This window comes from Accipiter gentilis, chromosome 13 (genome assembly GCF_929443795.1).
Source record: "Accipiter gentilis chromosome 13, bAccGen1.1, whole genome shotgun sequence".
In the NCBI taxonomy this organism is placed as follows: domain Eukaryota; kingdom Metazoa; phylum Chordata; class Aves; order Accipitriformes; family Accipitridae; genus Astur; species Astur gentilis.
In genome coordinates this window covers 19,773,709-19,790,929 of record NC_064892.1, presented here as the reverse complement: position 1 = coordinate 19,790,929, position 17,221 = coordinate 19,773,709, and the positions used below count along the sequence as shown (strand labels likewise).

The 17,221-nt window shown below is 36.4% G+C and overlaps 1 protein-coding gene across 3 annotated transcripts in view; it reads right to left on the bottom strand.

The window, feature by feature from the left end:
- DACH1 (dachshund family transcription factor 1) overlaps nt 1–17,221 on the bottom strand; it is a 366,571-nt gene that overhangs the window by 37,359 nt on the left and 311,991 nt on the right. For all 3 annotated transcript variants that reach the window (XM_049815997.1, XM_049815999.1, XM_049815998.1), the window contains 2 exons: nt 10,674–10,825; nt 1,825–1,972 (listed from right to left, as the gene is read on the bottom strand). In XM_049815997.1, the coding sequence (XP_049671954.1) occupies nt 1,825–1,972; nt 10,674–10,825 (300 nt within the window). The remainder of the gene's footprint in view (nt 1–1,824; nt 1,973–10,673; nt 10,826–17,221) is intronic.

Sequence of the window (17,221 nt, the reverse complement as noted above, 5' to 3'; positions counted from 1 at the left end):
CCTATGCATTTTTCTACCTTTAATTGAAAGATAAATTCTCACAATAATTACAATCTAGCCTTATTTTTTCTCTCCTACTTGGATCTGTTCATTTTAAAGAATAATCCATTACTTTTCTTTCTTTTGTACAGACCATTGTGTACCACCATTAAGTGTTCAAATCCATTCCTCTTTGGTCTGATTCTTTTACAAGTGCAGTATCATCATTAGAGGGACACATATAAAAAAACAGGTAATGCATGATGCTGAAAATAACACTGTCAATTATTTCAGTACCAAAATAAGGGACTATTCCATGCTCTTTCCTGACATACAGCTTTGAGCGAAATTCATTTTGCATAATTTTAACTGCTGAAAGCATAAGTGCCTAGTCCAGCCTAGTCAACTCTATTCCCTCTAGAGATGGGAAGAGAAAGAAGTCTTCATGGTGTAATTGACCCCACCTACCTGACTGAGAACAGGATATACAAATCTCTCTCTTTATTGACGAGAAAGGGAACTTATATTAACTTAAATGAGGTGCTTAACTTTTAGATGGCAAAACTCAAGTAAGGTCAGTTGGGTCCCCCCCCAGCCTTTTCTATTGTGCATGCGACTGCCTAACTCTAAAAGGGAATATATATTTGAGCAGTTGTGACACACAGAGGTAGAAGGATGTGAAGAATAACGAAGCTCTTTTACAAAACTATTTTTAAAGTGTAAGTAGTGAATTGTACTGAGTGAAATAGGGCAGTTGTGAACAAAGGCATGATTCATTGCACAGCTGTGATAATTGTTAATAGTAATTGACTTTAAAAATGCATTCTCAAAAGTTAAAAAAGGGAAATTAATGATGTGACAGTCCTACCCTTTAATGGGTCAAGGCATGAAACGGGATTATATTGTGTACTTACTGCTAGCATGTTAGTTAAAGGTATAATGATACTGCTTGTGAATCCAAGTGTTCTCAGGATTCCCTACTTAGCTGGTTCTTAGAAAATTAAACTGGACAAGAAGAGAGTTATAACTGTAGCCCTGCAAAAATACATATCTGACTTGTCATGGTCTGTGTTAAACAGCAAGTGGGCCCCAGAGGTTAACTGTCCCTTGCAAAGTAATTAGACACTATTAAAGGGCAAGACATACATATACAGAAAAACAGACCCATAAAGATGGGGACGTGCTCGTAATGCAAATAGTTAATGCAAATCACTGTAAACTGCTTTACCTTTACTATCAATGAAATTATTTAAAAATCTTTAACATGTGTATGCTTTACAGTGGACTGATGTTAATGTTTGAAATGCTACTAATGCTACTGCCTTATCAAGAAGAACCTTAACTGTTCCTTCTACAAACACCTGTTTGATCTACTATGCAGGATAAAGGGCTTATATATTACCATTATCTTTATATTTATTACATATGGTTTGCTTAAATATGCAATATATGATCCTAGCACATAAGAACAGAGACAAGAGTTCCTACGGCCTTGCAGATTCTTAAATTTTATACAAATTGTCTTTGTATTAAGTAGCTATCCTTTTTCATAATGATCACAGCCTGCCAAAGTCCATAACAGCACCTATGACATTCATAATTGTGTTGTATATTACCGATGTAATGAGTAATGTTCAAGACAAACGTTGGGAAAAAGGAAGTTCTAAATCTCATGAAGATCCTATGCAGAAACAGGCAGATTGTAAAACCTCCTGCATTGCAGTCAGCCTGGACATAACATGAGGTAAAAGGGAAAAGTTTTGATCAAACACAGGTGTTTGACAAAAAATTAGGTTTCCTAAGGAAATAAATTACAAGGTGTTTATGTCTGCTTAATTAAGATACCTCTGTTCTTCTGCTCCACAGCCAACTGTTTTTCAAGTGTTTCCCTCAGTTCTCGTTCCCTGAAGAGCTCCATCTTCAGCTCTGTCTTTTCCAGTTGGACCTGTTTCTCTTGAGCTCTGGCATTGTCTATAGCAACCTTTAGTAGACCCTGTTCAAAGATAAAGTTGGATAAGGTTTGAAAAATGTTAGAACACCTGACATAATAAATAACTTCTGCTATTTTTCCTTGATTATCCATGTGAGATTTTACAAATGAAATAATCCTGTTGCTGGGTCAAAGCCTCCCAATTATCAACAGCAAATTTTTACTGGAGTTAATTTTAACAGGTGGGCAAAAATCCATAAAAAGCCGGGAGTTAAATTTTCCCAGAAAACGCAAACTCACCTTTGACTGTGTGTATAAATAATGTGAAAAAGTTATAAGGATAGTTTTATTCTTTGTAAGATATAAAAGAGAAAAGCCTACAACAGGCACTTGCCTGTGACCTAAACAAAAAGCTGTCTTGTTAAAAAGAACTGGCAGTCTCACAATCACATCATCCACAGTATGGCAAATTCAGTCTCTAGTACAACTCAAGCCAATGGAAATTACCAAAGGGAGAAAGGCTTTTTTAAAGGCTTGCCATTTTGCTCCTTATTGTTGTTAATTATTATTACTTTCAAATATTTTCATATTTCACAGAGTTTCCAAGGAAGACAGGGTTATTGGGATGTTAAGCAGAGGACAGTCACAAAGCAGGAAGATACCTCTGTTTTAAAGAGTCTGTTCCCTGACCTCGTACAATTGTTACCTCACGGCAGAGAACAAAATACAATCATCTCTCAATTTCTTGACCTGGTATGGTTGAAATAAACTCTACCTTTTTTTGTTGTTATTGCATCAGGAGATTATGATTCAACCTATTCTAAACTTCTCTCCAGAATTTCAACTTCACAATTCCTTCTTTTTTGCAAGGACACAGGAAGGTCCCAGCACAGCTAATACCTAGATAGTTAGCACACTGAGACAGGGTATGAAAAAGAGGAGGAGAAACGAACTGAAATAAACGAACATGGGAAGAGGAAGATTTCCATTTTCCAGAAGCCTGGACATCAGGCTCTTAGGTCTTACACCTGAATCTCTCCCCTTAAAGCTATCATAATAAAGTAGATAATTAAGCATGGATATGCATATATGAACCTCCATGGATATGAACCTAACTTTTCTGTATCCTAGGCAAGTCTCCTGACAACTTAACTATAGAGATAATTTGACCCAACAGAGATTTAATTACTGATATAAAGCAAAACAATGCCAACAAGAGACATTGAAGAGTACTCCCCAATAGCTCGGCTTGGAAAGCATTCAGCTAACAGATAAAATGTTCACACTCAAGACCTGGGTTCAGAACAACCACATTACAGACAAGAAATCATGTCCCCCAACTCCCAAGTAAGCTTCCTCACCCCTCAGGCACGCTTCTTAAATTGGATTCTGGGTTGCATGTTTTTTTCACTAAAATTGTTTGAAATATCTCCCAAAAGGAATAGAAAAAGAAGCCAGCATGATGATACTTGAGAAATGGAAACAGTATTTCTTTCATGAGTGTCAGTCTGCACATTTATCCCACTAGTCTTCCCAATGTCAATGCCTGCTTTGAAACTTGTGTCCTTCAAACTCCTCTTTTAAGTCTGTTTTCAGAGCCTGTTATTTTCAGTACTCCTAATCCTCATTCTTAACTAAATTGTTGCCTCAAGTGTTGCCTCATTCAGAGCTTAATGCTTTGCAGCTCTATTACACTTCAGTCTATTAAAGTCCACAGGAACTGAAAGAACTCAACACCTTTTGACTGTAAAGCCCAGATGGTCACCAAAATGATATACAATACATAAGTATAGAACCACATTTGAAAATACAATATAACAATGGCAACACAACAAATGTGCTTACAAATATGTTTACAGTTTTAGCAGTTTTCTTTAAAAGAACCAATGCTATTCTAAAATAGGTAAAACACAAAGATATTTTGTGTTGAATGTTAAACCTGGAGGACTACCGAAGAAAACCACGTAATGCTAAATATAAAGCTCTACAGACATATGCAAAGTAAAATACAATTTGAAACATTTGTAAAGCCTTTCCAGTCTATTTTTTAAAAGTTAATATCCACCTGAATACTGTTCCCTTTCCCCGCCATATTCTCCTATATTTACAACCACCAGAAACTATGTTTTCTATATGGGATGCATTTGAAATAGTAAGAAACTGAAGTAGGAGTTGTTTATAAGTACCTGCTTCTGACTTGCGCTTAAACTCTAGAAAATTTTAATCTCGTCCAATTCATCACCTACTGGCATATGTGATTCATCCAAATCACTAATAAACCAGATCAAGTGAAATTACATGAAAAGTATTTGTTGATGAAAAGTGTATTGTCAAGTAGGTTTAAAGCTGCAAACACCCTCCTCCCGAATTCTTACAATCCATCTTGTTTAACAATAAAATCGAGCTGCTAAAGCAACTGCCATCTTTACTCAATTCAACTACATTCATGTACATGTTTCTTCTTCATCAGGAACAAACAATTAGTAACAAATGAAAGAGATCATTACATCAAGTGCCCTTTTAGATCACCCCAATTAAAACTTTAGTTTAGCTGTATTTTAATTCTAAGATACCAAATTCTAATTTTCTGCTCTGATTGCTCTTGTTGACTTATCTTTGAAAGATGTACTCTCAGTGCAAAGCCTAGAGATTATTTAGCAAGATGCCAATGTTGGCACCACTTAATGTGTTGATTGGTTGTATTATCAGTAGCAGTTTAAAATAAATTACTATTAAACTATTATTGTCCTTGGCTGACAAAACACAATATTTTGGTGTTCTTTAAATATGAAACAATCATTATGAATAAACATGGAGAATAATGCTAGAGTGTAACACTGATGTGTGTAGTTTTATATTAAGAATTGCTGCAAAGTACGAAGCTGCTAAAAGTGTATTACATTTTCTATTGAATTTCTACACCACACTCCCTCCCCCAACCTTTCCTTTTTTTATACTTGCTGCTAACGTAGCTAATGGTAATACATTACCTATTGCTGCTGATTATGTCTGAAAAATATTAGCTTTTTGGAGCCAAGACCCACTAGGGACTACTTATAAGCTACACAAAATTAAGTTTCATTTTTAGAAGTTAAATCAGTGCACATCAGTAGGCGTCCAATGTGAAGAAAAATCTGCACTAGAGCCAAACTGATGCATATGCAAAAGTGCTGTTGCTGCCAATGACAGCTCTAATGCAAAAATACTGGAAACGTTCAATATCTCCCTGTATTCAATGCAGAAGGGGGTGAGAAAAACAACTAAAAAGTACAGCATCTAAAAATCATCAGTGCCCCTTGGAACAGGAATAGCAATTTCAGAGTTGCATGAAATTCTATTAATTCTCCCAGTGGATCAGCTGTAAAAGATTATACAAAATACAGTATGTCCAACTTGTATTTGCTATGGCTAATCCTCTAACCTGATATTAAATCAATATGCTGCCAATGACAATGGGAAATGCAGTGCAACACAGGACATTAACAAAAAGAAAATATTTCCCTTTAGGGAAGGTCAGATGTTATGGAGGCTGGATAATGATAATTGTAGCAAACATGCTCAGGTTCCAGATTTGTTTTTAATACAGTATGGCTCTATCTGGAGCCAGGCTTTAAACATGGCATGCCATTCATCCCCTCTGTGTCACTGTTAATAAATTTTTTTTATTTCAACGTAATGTCAAAAATGGACATTTTTCCCCTGGAGATTTATAGGTCATTCAGATTTGGTTTGTTTACTTTAATGCACTTGTTTTAATATTTTCCACCAATAAATACTTCAGAAATGTCCCAAATAAAAAGTTAAGTTGATATATGGTTGATGTTTCTTCCTATTCTCAGACGTATTCAAAAATACCATCACGTTAGGGCAGTCTACTGATCCTATAGAAATTAAACACATATCAAATCTCAACTCAGGTTTAAAGTCAGTATTACCCATCATTATTTTTCAAAAATGCAAATAATGTATTTTCTATTTTGAAAGGGGTGGAAAGGAAGGTATATAGGAGCTCTATCTCTTTCTAGCTACATCTACAGTGTGTTCTGTCTAACATAATGTAGTTAGCTACACAGTTATATATGACATCAAATGGCCTTACTAGCTAGTTCAGTAGTCTATCTAGACCATATCCTGCTTCCAACAATCGCCCACACTGAGTGAAAAAGGAAAACTAGAACAAGGCACACACACAGCAAAGCTTTCCTTGTCAAACCTCCCCGCTTCCAGAGATTTGTAGCTCAGGGGCTTCCTTTTGCAATAGTAGCTATTCATGGTGAAAACACTTTCAAATAACATTGTTTCTCTTTTAGTCAGGAAATTATAGGTAATTTGTATGCTCTCATCAATAAAACTATCTAGCAAAAGGCTTGCAAAAAACCCCCAATATATACATTTTTAGTTAACCTCACTTCACAGGTTAATTTTGAATATTTGCTATTTGTAAGTGACTACTGACTTAGTAACATAAGCAAGGTAAGATAACACAGCTTGACTATCTCTACAGATGACTCCACCAAGACATTTTTGTAATATCGCAGACCGAATATCTCCACCACAGGTAAAGGCATATAGCACAAGCATAAATGACCTTTTTCCATTAATACTTTCTGTAAAAAATAAAATAATTCTCTTGAATTTTATCAGAAGATAAATAAAGTAACATGAAGTAAAACTGTGATTTTTACTTTACCCACTGTTTGCAATATTTTTCTCTTGTGTATTTAGTCATAGATGGTAACAGTGCAGGAGACTCACAGCAATAAAGCCAGTAGTTTGCTTTGTTTTCATAGGGGAATTTAGTTTGTAATCATGCATTTCTTTTATTAATATCAATGGGATACTTGCAACTTACTTTACGTATCTCTTTAAAAATACTTAGCAACAAGAGTGTGTCAAGACAGTACAGTCTTGATAGAAAAATATAGCTATCAGGGTGCAACTAATTCATCCCTTAGATATTAATGGAAATTCAGCTCAGGGACAGTAAAGATTCAGACTCTAAAAGCTTAAAAGAACACTACTATTACCCAAGAATATTGCAGTATCATGAAAGGCTGTGGCTGTAACATGCTTTGGCATAACTGGGCCATGACTCAAAAAGGTGAGCTTAAGCAAGGGGTATGGAAACATCTTTAGCTTTCTCACTAGTACCCACACAGCATTTTGCTGTGACCCACCTTCCATCACCCTTCATCCTCCCTGCAGCTGCACATAAGACTTCCAGCATTTAATCTGGAAGAAATCAACAAATATACATTGGAAAGGAACAGACATATCACTTAATTTAAGCTCTCTGGGGAAATTTATTTTCTCTTCCTTTTAGATGTGCAGATATACATCTGAATAAGAAAATATGTCCCCAGTCTCATTTATTTTCTACGTGTATTTGTTTAATTATATTTTGTTACAGTTTATTATTTGCATTTCAGCAGTCCCCAGCAAGAAATAAACATCGGTTGTTCTGGGTACTGTATATTGTTATTATCTCCTCTTTAAATGTACAAATAATTAAACATTGTATTTTTGTTTCAATAAGTATTTACAGAGAAGTAAGAAAACCATATATATGATATACAAACCTAACTAGCAGCCCCTGCTGACAGTGGTAGCAAACAGGCTTGTCTAACTTTTGCCTAAAATTATGAATGAGTGATTAGAGGCTAGCCATTAAACCTCAGTATGGATGGAAGACACAGACTCACTTCTGTTTAGAGGCCAGTTTTAAAGAATGACTCAGACTTAGACTGAGTCTAAGGAATTAAGTCGAGTTAGGCACCGAGTTCAATCACCTAAACCCTTCAGCACCTGCAAGACTTTGAGCACATTTTGCTTTCAAATATCAAAAGTGTTTCGGAATTTCTGCTCACATACCCAAAAGCACTGTCCCCATGGCAAGGTTTAGGATCCTCCTTACCCTGACAAAGGTCAAAATTAGAGCTCCTAGTGGCCACACAGTACACTAATGCTGTTCTATTTTAACCAGGACAGGCTCTACAACCTCTTCTGGAGGCACCCATGGTCTATATTACGCAGGTCTTCCAGACACTGTACCTGAGACAACCGAATATACACAAGGGGATCACAGCACAGATATGTACCATCACGTCCATGCACATTGGTGTAGCCAGAGGCTGCTTGCCTACGTATTCATGTGACCATCATATCCCTAAAATATAGGAACCTCCACCACCACCATGTGGCAGGTCGTGCATGCACTCCAGTCTCCTGACAAAAAGAAGATGTACGCTTGCATTTCAAAAGCAGACATATACCCTTTCTGTGAAAGGACACATCCGTATTTTCATCATTCATAACCCTGGGGAAAAAAGAACAGCGTTTACCAAACCCACTCATCTAGCCTTTGGCTAGCCTTTCTGCAATTTTCTGTTTCAAAAGCACCTTAGTACTGGAGGCAGGGAATGCACTGTAGGCCAGATCATCTTGTCCAGAGTGTTAGATCTGCTCCATTGCTAGCATAGCTGCAACAAGAGAATGGTGAGGGATCTTACTGCTCCACCTCTCCTTTGAATCCACACTTCTGTACTGAAAAGGATGCAAAATTCATCTGGATCAAAGGAGAGCAAAGAGGAATTTACACAGTGACAAAGAGTCCTTCTGACTCAAGTACTAAACGCACCATGGGTTTTAGGCAGCGCTTATGCATTTCTTAGCAAAGTCACAAATGATATTGCAAGCAGGCACCACTGTACGGAATTTCCTCTTTCCACAAATCCCATTAATGAGTTCAAACTTGTAGTCTAATAGCTAAAACTCAGTTCTGAAAGTGTCAGTATCACAGTATCTAACTCATTGTGGGCCTGGAGTAGCCCCCTCTTATTGCAGTAACTGCTAAATATGGAAACCATTTTAAATGGCACTGTGCTTGTAATAGGCTCATAGAGTCTTTTTTTTTTTTTTTTTTTTTTTCTTTTTATGAAGTGGTTTTCTGATGTTGTCCTGATAGAGGTTAAATCTAGGGGGACGGGGGGTGGGGGAATGCCTTGATGGTATATGAAAGGATTCCCAGAGATCTGTGGAAACCAGGTAATGTGACATGGGGACATAGTGAAAAAATCCGGAAGGACTTATGTCCCACCTGTCTACCCTGAGAGATGATTTGCCGTGATGTGGAACCTCAAGGTAAGGAGCAGTAAGTACAAAAGCACAATGAGAGAAGGCATAAAGAAGTCTCTGGTTTCTTTACAATGTTGCCTTTTATTTTAGCTCTTCACTCCAGGTAAGGCTAGGGTTTTTTTTAAAAAAAAAAAAACAACAAAAAACCACAAACCCAATGACTGAATTTCATGTTCACATTTTCTGTAAAACAAAACTGAATGCATTCTTGGCAAATTAATCCTGGTCATTTATCCTGAAGTAGTGCAGCACTCTCATATTCAATCACAAGATTAGCTAACCTGTTGATGCTGAATGCTTTGCTCATTAAGTTGCTGTCTAGAGACATTGAGTGCACACATTTGTCAAAAAAATTACTAAGAACTTTCCTGTACATGCATGCACAGCTAAAACATTACATACTTTGCTAACTGTATTCCTTCCTTTAGAAAAAAATACATTCTTTATAGATTGCAGCAGATCTGTTAGAAGAATGCTAGCTGTTGTAGAATTACTTTCGCTTATGATTTAAATATTTAAGATCCTAAGTCTCAGAACCACAAAAAACAATCACAAATACGTTCTTTCAGACCAGGCAGATATAGCAATACTTAAGTAGCAGTATTTTTTCATTATTGGATCTCAAAACATCACCAATGAATAGATCATATACTTTTCATAAACCAACTCTGAAGTGCCATAAACTTTAATGAGATTGCTTAAGAAAGTCAAGTGAGCAGGATTTGGCCCTACTCTGTCATAGCCTTTGCTGAAATTGATTTTATATATTTGCAGGAATGAGCAGGGAAAAATATTGTGACAAATACATTAGAAGTTAGCAGCTGCACAGATGAGGCTTACCTGGAATGAGTACAATATGGCTGCATTATTTCCTGCACTATCATTTTGCTTCTGCATGCAACATACAACCATATTGTTGCAAAAGTTGCATCTGGGGAACACACGATTGCTGAATTTGTGGACAAAAAAATTCTTCATTCTAATATGAAACACTAACATCTTGGCTCCAAGCTGCATGCTAGTGTATACCTTAAATAATATGTGAATCAGGCTGTATTGTACACCCAGTAGACATCGTGACTACTCAATAGGAAATCTGCAGAAAATTTGGTAGTACCCTTTGAAGTCTATTCTTTGAAGACAGTACTATAAGTGAAATGAGCTTATTTATAAAAGAAGTGCTTTTTGTGAATGCTTTTATGGGAGACACATTTCAAATAGCTTTAAATATCATTTCTACCTTGGCACTCCAGCAACTTAAAACTATTTATTAAAGAAGTGTTTCTCTGCTTAGTAAATGAGATAAAGTTAAACAGTAAGATACATTTCATTAGCCTGTAATAAAAAGAGCATTTAAGACAAATGTTGTTAAACACACCAATGTAATTTTCATCGACTCCTCTGCTGTGATTTAATATACAATCTGTATTTTTATGCACTGTATCTGACAGCTTCTAAATTCACTTGTTTGCTGTGGTTCCTTTAAAACCTAAATTACTAGAAAGTTTCAGTAAATTAGTTGATCCAAATAATCTTATGAACTGATTAAGCTAGAATGGTTATATTAATTTAGACAAATCTGCAACTGGCTCCTCTCCATCCCTTTAAGCTGATCTACAGAAAGGCCTACCTGGATGTTAGTCAGAAGGGTCTCTATGGAGGACAATCCATCAGGGAATAGAAAAGGAGATGGAAAACCCGGAGGTAGTGGTTGCCCATGCCCAGTTAGAGAAAGTTTGTCAAGGCTGTCTCTTGCGGTTGGTGTGGAGAGCGGGGTCTCATCTGTATGTGATTGAAACAAAAATATAGAACAAGTTACGCTTGTCTGTTTTTATTAGACCTCAGTAATGGCTTCCCTAGTGGTTTCCAGAACATTTATTGCAAATTGGTTCCTGCTATCAGGAGAAAATGCTTTCTGCTGAATTTTCTTTAATGAAAAAGCTGTGGAGATACAACAAGATAACATTAATGAGTAACTTTATAAGCCTTTTAAATGCAGTCTCTAATGAGACTGAGTTTACAGTGCCATAGAATCTTTTTAAAACAAATATTATCTCACATATACTTGTGATAATATATTCAGGCTGACTTTATGGGCACCTTCCCAATTATCTCATTTTAGTTTGTGTTCTATTTGGATTGACAATAGAATATTTTCTAGCATGACATATATTTTGTATATGAGAAGTATTTCAATATGAGGCTTCCCATGCAATTAACCCTTCCTGCTCTTAATGGTTTCACTTACAGCTCAGAAGATTCTGCAACACCGAGAAAAACTACAGCTCCTTAATGCATTTTTAATCAAGAAAGTACACCTGATTCCCACAATTGAAACATGCTCTGAACAATACATGAAATTAACAGCATGGTTACAATCACTGGCCTAATTTTTTTAAGCATGGACATCTTCTAACAATTAGTGCTGAACTCCTTGGTGGGATCTTTGTAACAATCAGATCTGATCAGTTCTGACATCACAACGGGAAAAAACTCCCACAGCTTGAAGACTTGTAAGATTAAAGTTTCACAGATAATCTGTGAATGGATTATAAAGTAAGGGGAAAAAAAAAAAAAAAAAGAAAACCCCCACATTTAATAGAAACTTCAATACCCTGGCTTTTTTTTTTTTTTTTTTTTTTTTAATTTTTTGGAAATATTTTTAGACTACTGTTGATACGATACAGAAATTTAGGTCAATTCCTTTGCACCAGATGTTAATCTGAATTCTTCAAAAGGAAAACTATCTATACATATATATAGATACATATATCTATACATACACTTCTTACCAATGGCTCAGTCATTAACTGACACATATTGATGTATCTCAACACAATACAAGGACATCAGAATGTAGTCTTGGTATTATGCAGATCTCTGCACAGCTATTTGACTACAGAAGAGTTTGTCAGACTTGTTCTTTTCCATTTGGGCGTTGATCATTATAAGATATATGCGTTTTGGGGTATTTTAATGTCTTTTTCTTTCTGCACTTTATTTAATTATAGTTTCAATAATAGTTATATTTCTCTATTTATCCTATCATGTACATTAGGAATTGTGTGATATGAAAGTTCTGATCCTAGCTGCCTAAAAAAGAGCTCTCTCTTTGACTGGGGTGCAGTATTTTCTTATGTGGACATAGTCTAGGACCACGAAAATCGAAATCTGCGGCAACAAAGGGTTAGAATGTAGGCTTTGATGACCCCAGGACCAGAAAAACTGTAACTCAGAGTCCCAGTTCATTCCAACAGTCCCCATCCACTGTTTCTCCAGAAGGAAGTAATCTCCATCAACCATGTTCAGGTGCAGATTTCTTGCCCCATCTCCTCACCAGCTCTGTTGTGCTGGCCAGTATTTACAGTGCTAGAATAAAAGCCTCACCCACTACGTCCCTCCACAGAAATACCCAAACAGGCACTTGGACATCTGCTTCTGGGCTGGCCTTACTTAACTCTTTCTGTAGGCAAGGGAGAGAAGCAGACACCACTTTAAGGTACTAATCCACTGAGCTATCACAGGCATCTACTGCAGGCGGAGACAAGACTTCATCTAGACATGTCTATTAAGAGAAGCCTAAGCTGACTAGCTCAGATGGAAAGATCTGCTTTTGGCGAGATCAGTCCTTCCATGGAAGCTGTTCTTCCTACTTCACTGTGGCTCAGCCCGAGAGTAGCCTACACAAGGAGTAAGACTCCATTTCACGTCCCCTATTTGTCACAGTTTGTGCCACAATTACTGCTTTCTCATCATCGTTCAAAAGCTTACAAGATAAGCTTTGTGAAAGGAATTGATGTTGACCAAGGAAAGCTTCAGTCCATTCAGAGTCATAAAAGATTTTTTCAGCTGTATTTAAATTTTCCAGTCATGTCACAAAGTGCTGAGAAACACTGCCTGTAGATTACTGAACCATTTCCTATCTACCTTACTGAGATTCAAAACAGGTTCTGAAAAATGTACTCTCTAGTTGGATCCTCTGCCCTCATGCTACCCCACAGCAACATGGATATCTCTGTAGTCATTCTGTACTATCATACTAAAATTTGGCCCTAAATACGATTTTTTTTTCTTTTCTTCCCAACTCTTTATTATAGAAATATTCACCACTTCATTAGAAAAAATAAATTAGGTATTCCTGGGTATTGCAAACTGACTTACTGTTCTCAGATCATACTGCTAGTTGACCTTCTCAAATCCTATTCTAGTGTGAAAAATCATTACTAAATGTCTTTTTCCGAACTGCTGTCAGAATTGTTATGTTTTCCTTAACAGAAAGAAACAACCCAAAACTTAAACAAAACCAGTTAGACAATGGATTAATAAACACTACACAATATTATTGCATTGTTGAAAGTTTTTTTTTCCTCTGCTGGATGTGTGGCTTGCCCAAATGACTCCTACCCAACATTAAAAAAAATATTTAAAAGTTAAAAATTACAAACCCTCCTCTAAGTTACGTCACTGAGTTTTTTGGCTAAAGATTTCTTTAGATCCGTGGTTCCAGTGAAGGTATTGGACTTGCATGGTATAGCAAGAAATGAGTCTAATCACTAGTATGGATGGTGGAGTTGTGTCATATAAATTAGAAAGTAAACTACAAAAAGACATAATTTGCGTCCAGGTTATGTCAGAGAAATGAACCAATGACCTCTCACACTTCCTAAGACAACTTAGAATCTTACTAATATGTAAGGTCTCAAATTGTCAAAATATTTTAAAACATACTAGATAAAACTGACCCACTTAAAGATTCCATAAGCCTGAATTAGCTTAAAAACTATGCTCTTCCATGCAATTGTTGAGACACAGAAAGCTCCTAACACAGGTCTTGTCATAGAATTTAAGCAAAGGATGAAATTTTTTACTGTATTACTACTTTAAAATTAAATATATGTTAAGTTTGATGTACTTTGTGCATGCTCAAGATATGTTGTGAAGTTTGCAAAGATTTTCCTAACAATGTGTGGCATGCTTTTCCAATAGGCAAGGTAACTCAAAAAAGGTTAGAATGTTATGAACTCAAAATAACATCTAAACTCATGTTATAATAAATAACAGAAACAAATTTACACTGAAGGGTAAGACTAGAGAGCTGAACTTAGTATGAACTTATTTTAATGAAACTTCAACGCAGAAAAAAAAGTCAGACTAATGTGACTTTGTTTTCTTGATGTCCCATGTGAAATAAACTTTGAGTGTGAGTATGTTTGAAACAGAGCAAATGTACATATTATACACAGGAAGCATGGATATTTGTGGATGTGAGATAAGCGATGATTGAGGGAATCTTGAAGAAATGCATTTTTAAGAAAAACCACATTGTAAACACAGCCAATTAAAACATACCGCCTTAGTAGCAAAATAATATGACCCCTTGCCATTAAAGCATTTAAAAATCTTCCATTCCTGCAGAAGTCCTCTATTCTCAATACGATGAGATATCTTTGTTTCCAAATAACGATTAGCCTAACATCTTTTAAACTGTTGCAGAGGAACTACTAATGTTCCTCTTAACCTACCAGCAGAGCAATGCTGCAAAAATGATGAGCCCTTGCTGGGAAACAGAGATTTGGCATTTTCAGTCTAAACGCATCAAAGGAAGCATTTGAAGACAAGTCAGGGCAAGAGGGGCAAGAAGGTCAATCTACAACTCCATTGTCGGAGCTGGGAGCACAACAGTGTAAAGAAAGGGGGAAAAAAAGAAAGAACAAGGCAGAACAAAGAAGGGTCCAAGCCTGCTTTGGCTTGTGCTGGGAACTGAGATGTTATAAATTAACAAATAAACAAGGATAGGACAAGCTGTTACCCAAGCCTCTACAGTATCTGAGCAGAGATAAATATGTGCCTTGACATATGAACTAAATCACCATAACAGGCAAGTCTGAATGCGACACATATCTTTAACATACTTGTAAATGCTACATCCACTCTATCCATTGTTCCTCAATTTCCAAAATTCACCTGTTTCTGTTCAAACCAGATTTTATCTGCAAACAGCAGCTGGTTTGGGCCAAATACAACGAACATTTTTCACTGTGTTTGGTTTGTTGCCATTCTATTTTTTTCTTTCACCAGATAACATAGAAACAGACATCCTGGAAGCTGTGACAGCTATTTATACAATAATAGATGAATGGAGGTAGCCATTCTGTTGTCTTTGTTCCTAAAAGCAAGTAGGATAAGTTCAGACTGGTCACCAATCAAACTGGAGAATATTGGTATTGCCAGGATTTGAATGCAAGCAATAATAGCTAGCTCCAAAAAATACTATGCAGATTACTGCCTTTCTGTAATCATTTAATGTTTTTTTGTAATGCATCTTGATGCTTTTTTGTTCTCTGTAAAATACTTCATGTGTATTTGTTCCTAAAACAGGCTCATTTTTACCATTTGAATGATGAAAGAAGATCCTGTTTTCACTTTTTACTATCATAAATCTGGTGCATACATTTTTGTGGAAACAATTTATTCCATTTGGCTTAATATGATTTTGGTTTATGCTGTCGAACACTCTTTACTACAAAGTTTTATATTTCATCTTCCTCAAAGTTAGGGGTTGCAGGTGTGACAAGCTCTTCTATTTTAATTCATCTGTGTCATGGTTTAACCCCAGCCAGCAACTAAGCACCATGCAGCCACTCACTCACGTCCCCCTGACTGAGATAAGAAGTTTTATAGAACAGAAAGGAAAAAACTAATAATGATGATAATAATAACAATAATAAAATTACAATAGTAATAATAAAAGGATTGGAATATACAAAACAAGTGATGCACAATGCAGTTGCTCACCACTTGCTGGCTGATGCCCAGTCAGTTCCCGAGCAGTGATCCCCCCAGCCAACTCCCCCCAGTTTCTATACTGAGCATGACATCCCATGGTATGCAATACCACTGTGGCCAGTTTGGGTCAGCTGTCCCGGCTGTGTCCCCTCCCAACTTCTTGTGCCCCTCCAGCCTTCTTGCTGGCTGGGCATCAGAAGCTGAAAAATCTTTCACTTAGTCTAAACACTACTGAGCAACAACTGAAAACATCAGTGTGTTATCAACATTCTTCTCATACTGAACCCAAAACACAGCACTATACCAGCTACTAGAAAGAAAATTAACTCTATCCCAGCCGAAACCAGCCCAATCTGTAAATGTTGATTTATATTAACACAAGAAAAACAGGGGGTCCCATGTCCTAAACTGAAATGTTTATCAACTTCAGGCAGATTAAAAAAAAAAATAAAAAATCCTCTTGCTCAATTCCCATATCATTTGGCTGCTTTATAGATTTGGTCATTCAAGATTCTTCCTGCACATAACTAGGGGCAATGTGAGATGACTGTGAAGGATGTTACGAACTGTAAAAGGAATGTACTGAAACTAACTCTTATAAAAACATATTTTTTCTCATTCTACATTTTAGTTTCTTTTTTTTTATGCTAAAATCAGTTTTCCACAGGACACCCAAATACTCTGAAATTAAAACATCTGCAACTGTGGCAGCTGGAAATAAGGGGAGAATATCAAATATTCAAATAGACTGCCTTGCTGGTTGTTGTTTCTGTTTGTTTCTTCTTCAAAGAAGCTGGTGCTCTCACAGTTAACAGTACCATTGCAAATGCTGTCCACCAAGTTCTATTTCTTGGCTTGGTATGCTTGCCTGAGGACTTTGGGAATAGTAACTCACCAATAATGAAATATGACTAAAAGATTAAAAGCTTACATGGAAAGGACCACAGCTACTAACAATGTGTTTCCTGGATGTGTACATTGCACACGATGGCTTTACACCTGGTGCAGTCACATATATTTGTGCAAATGGGTCTTACAGAACTCATACATCTGTGTTATCACTTCTACCATCACGGAACATTTTCGTAATTGGCATCGCTTCAAAATATGCACACTTTCACTTGATGTAAAGGACTACACAAGAATAAAAGTACCTAAGAACCTAGTTTTATATGTCCACTTTGGAGGTCGGTTTATATGCAGGACTTGCCCATCAACAGTAAGACACATATTTACTGACAATTCTGTCTGATTTTAACCACTGAAAATACAATATTCTAACCTGATGCTTGTCCTTTTTGGAGAAGAGAGTTTCAGTTAATACATTTCCAGTATTTCTTTAATCCTTTTAAAGAAAATGCAGTCCCTACAGATGATTCTTCACTGCCGCAC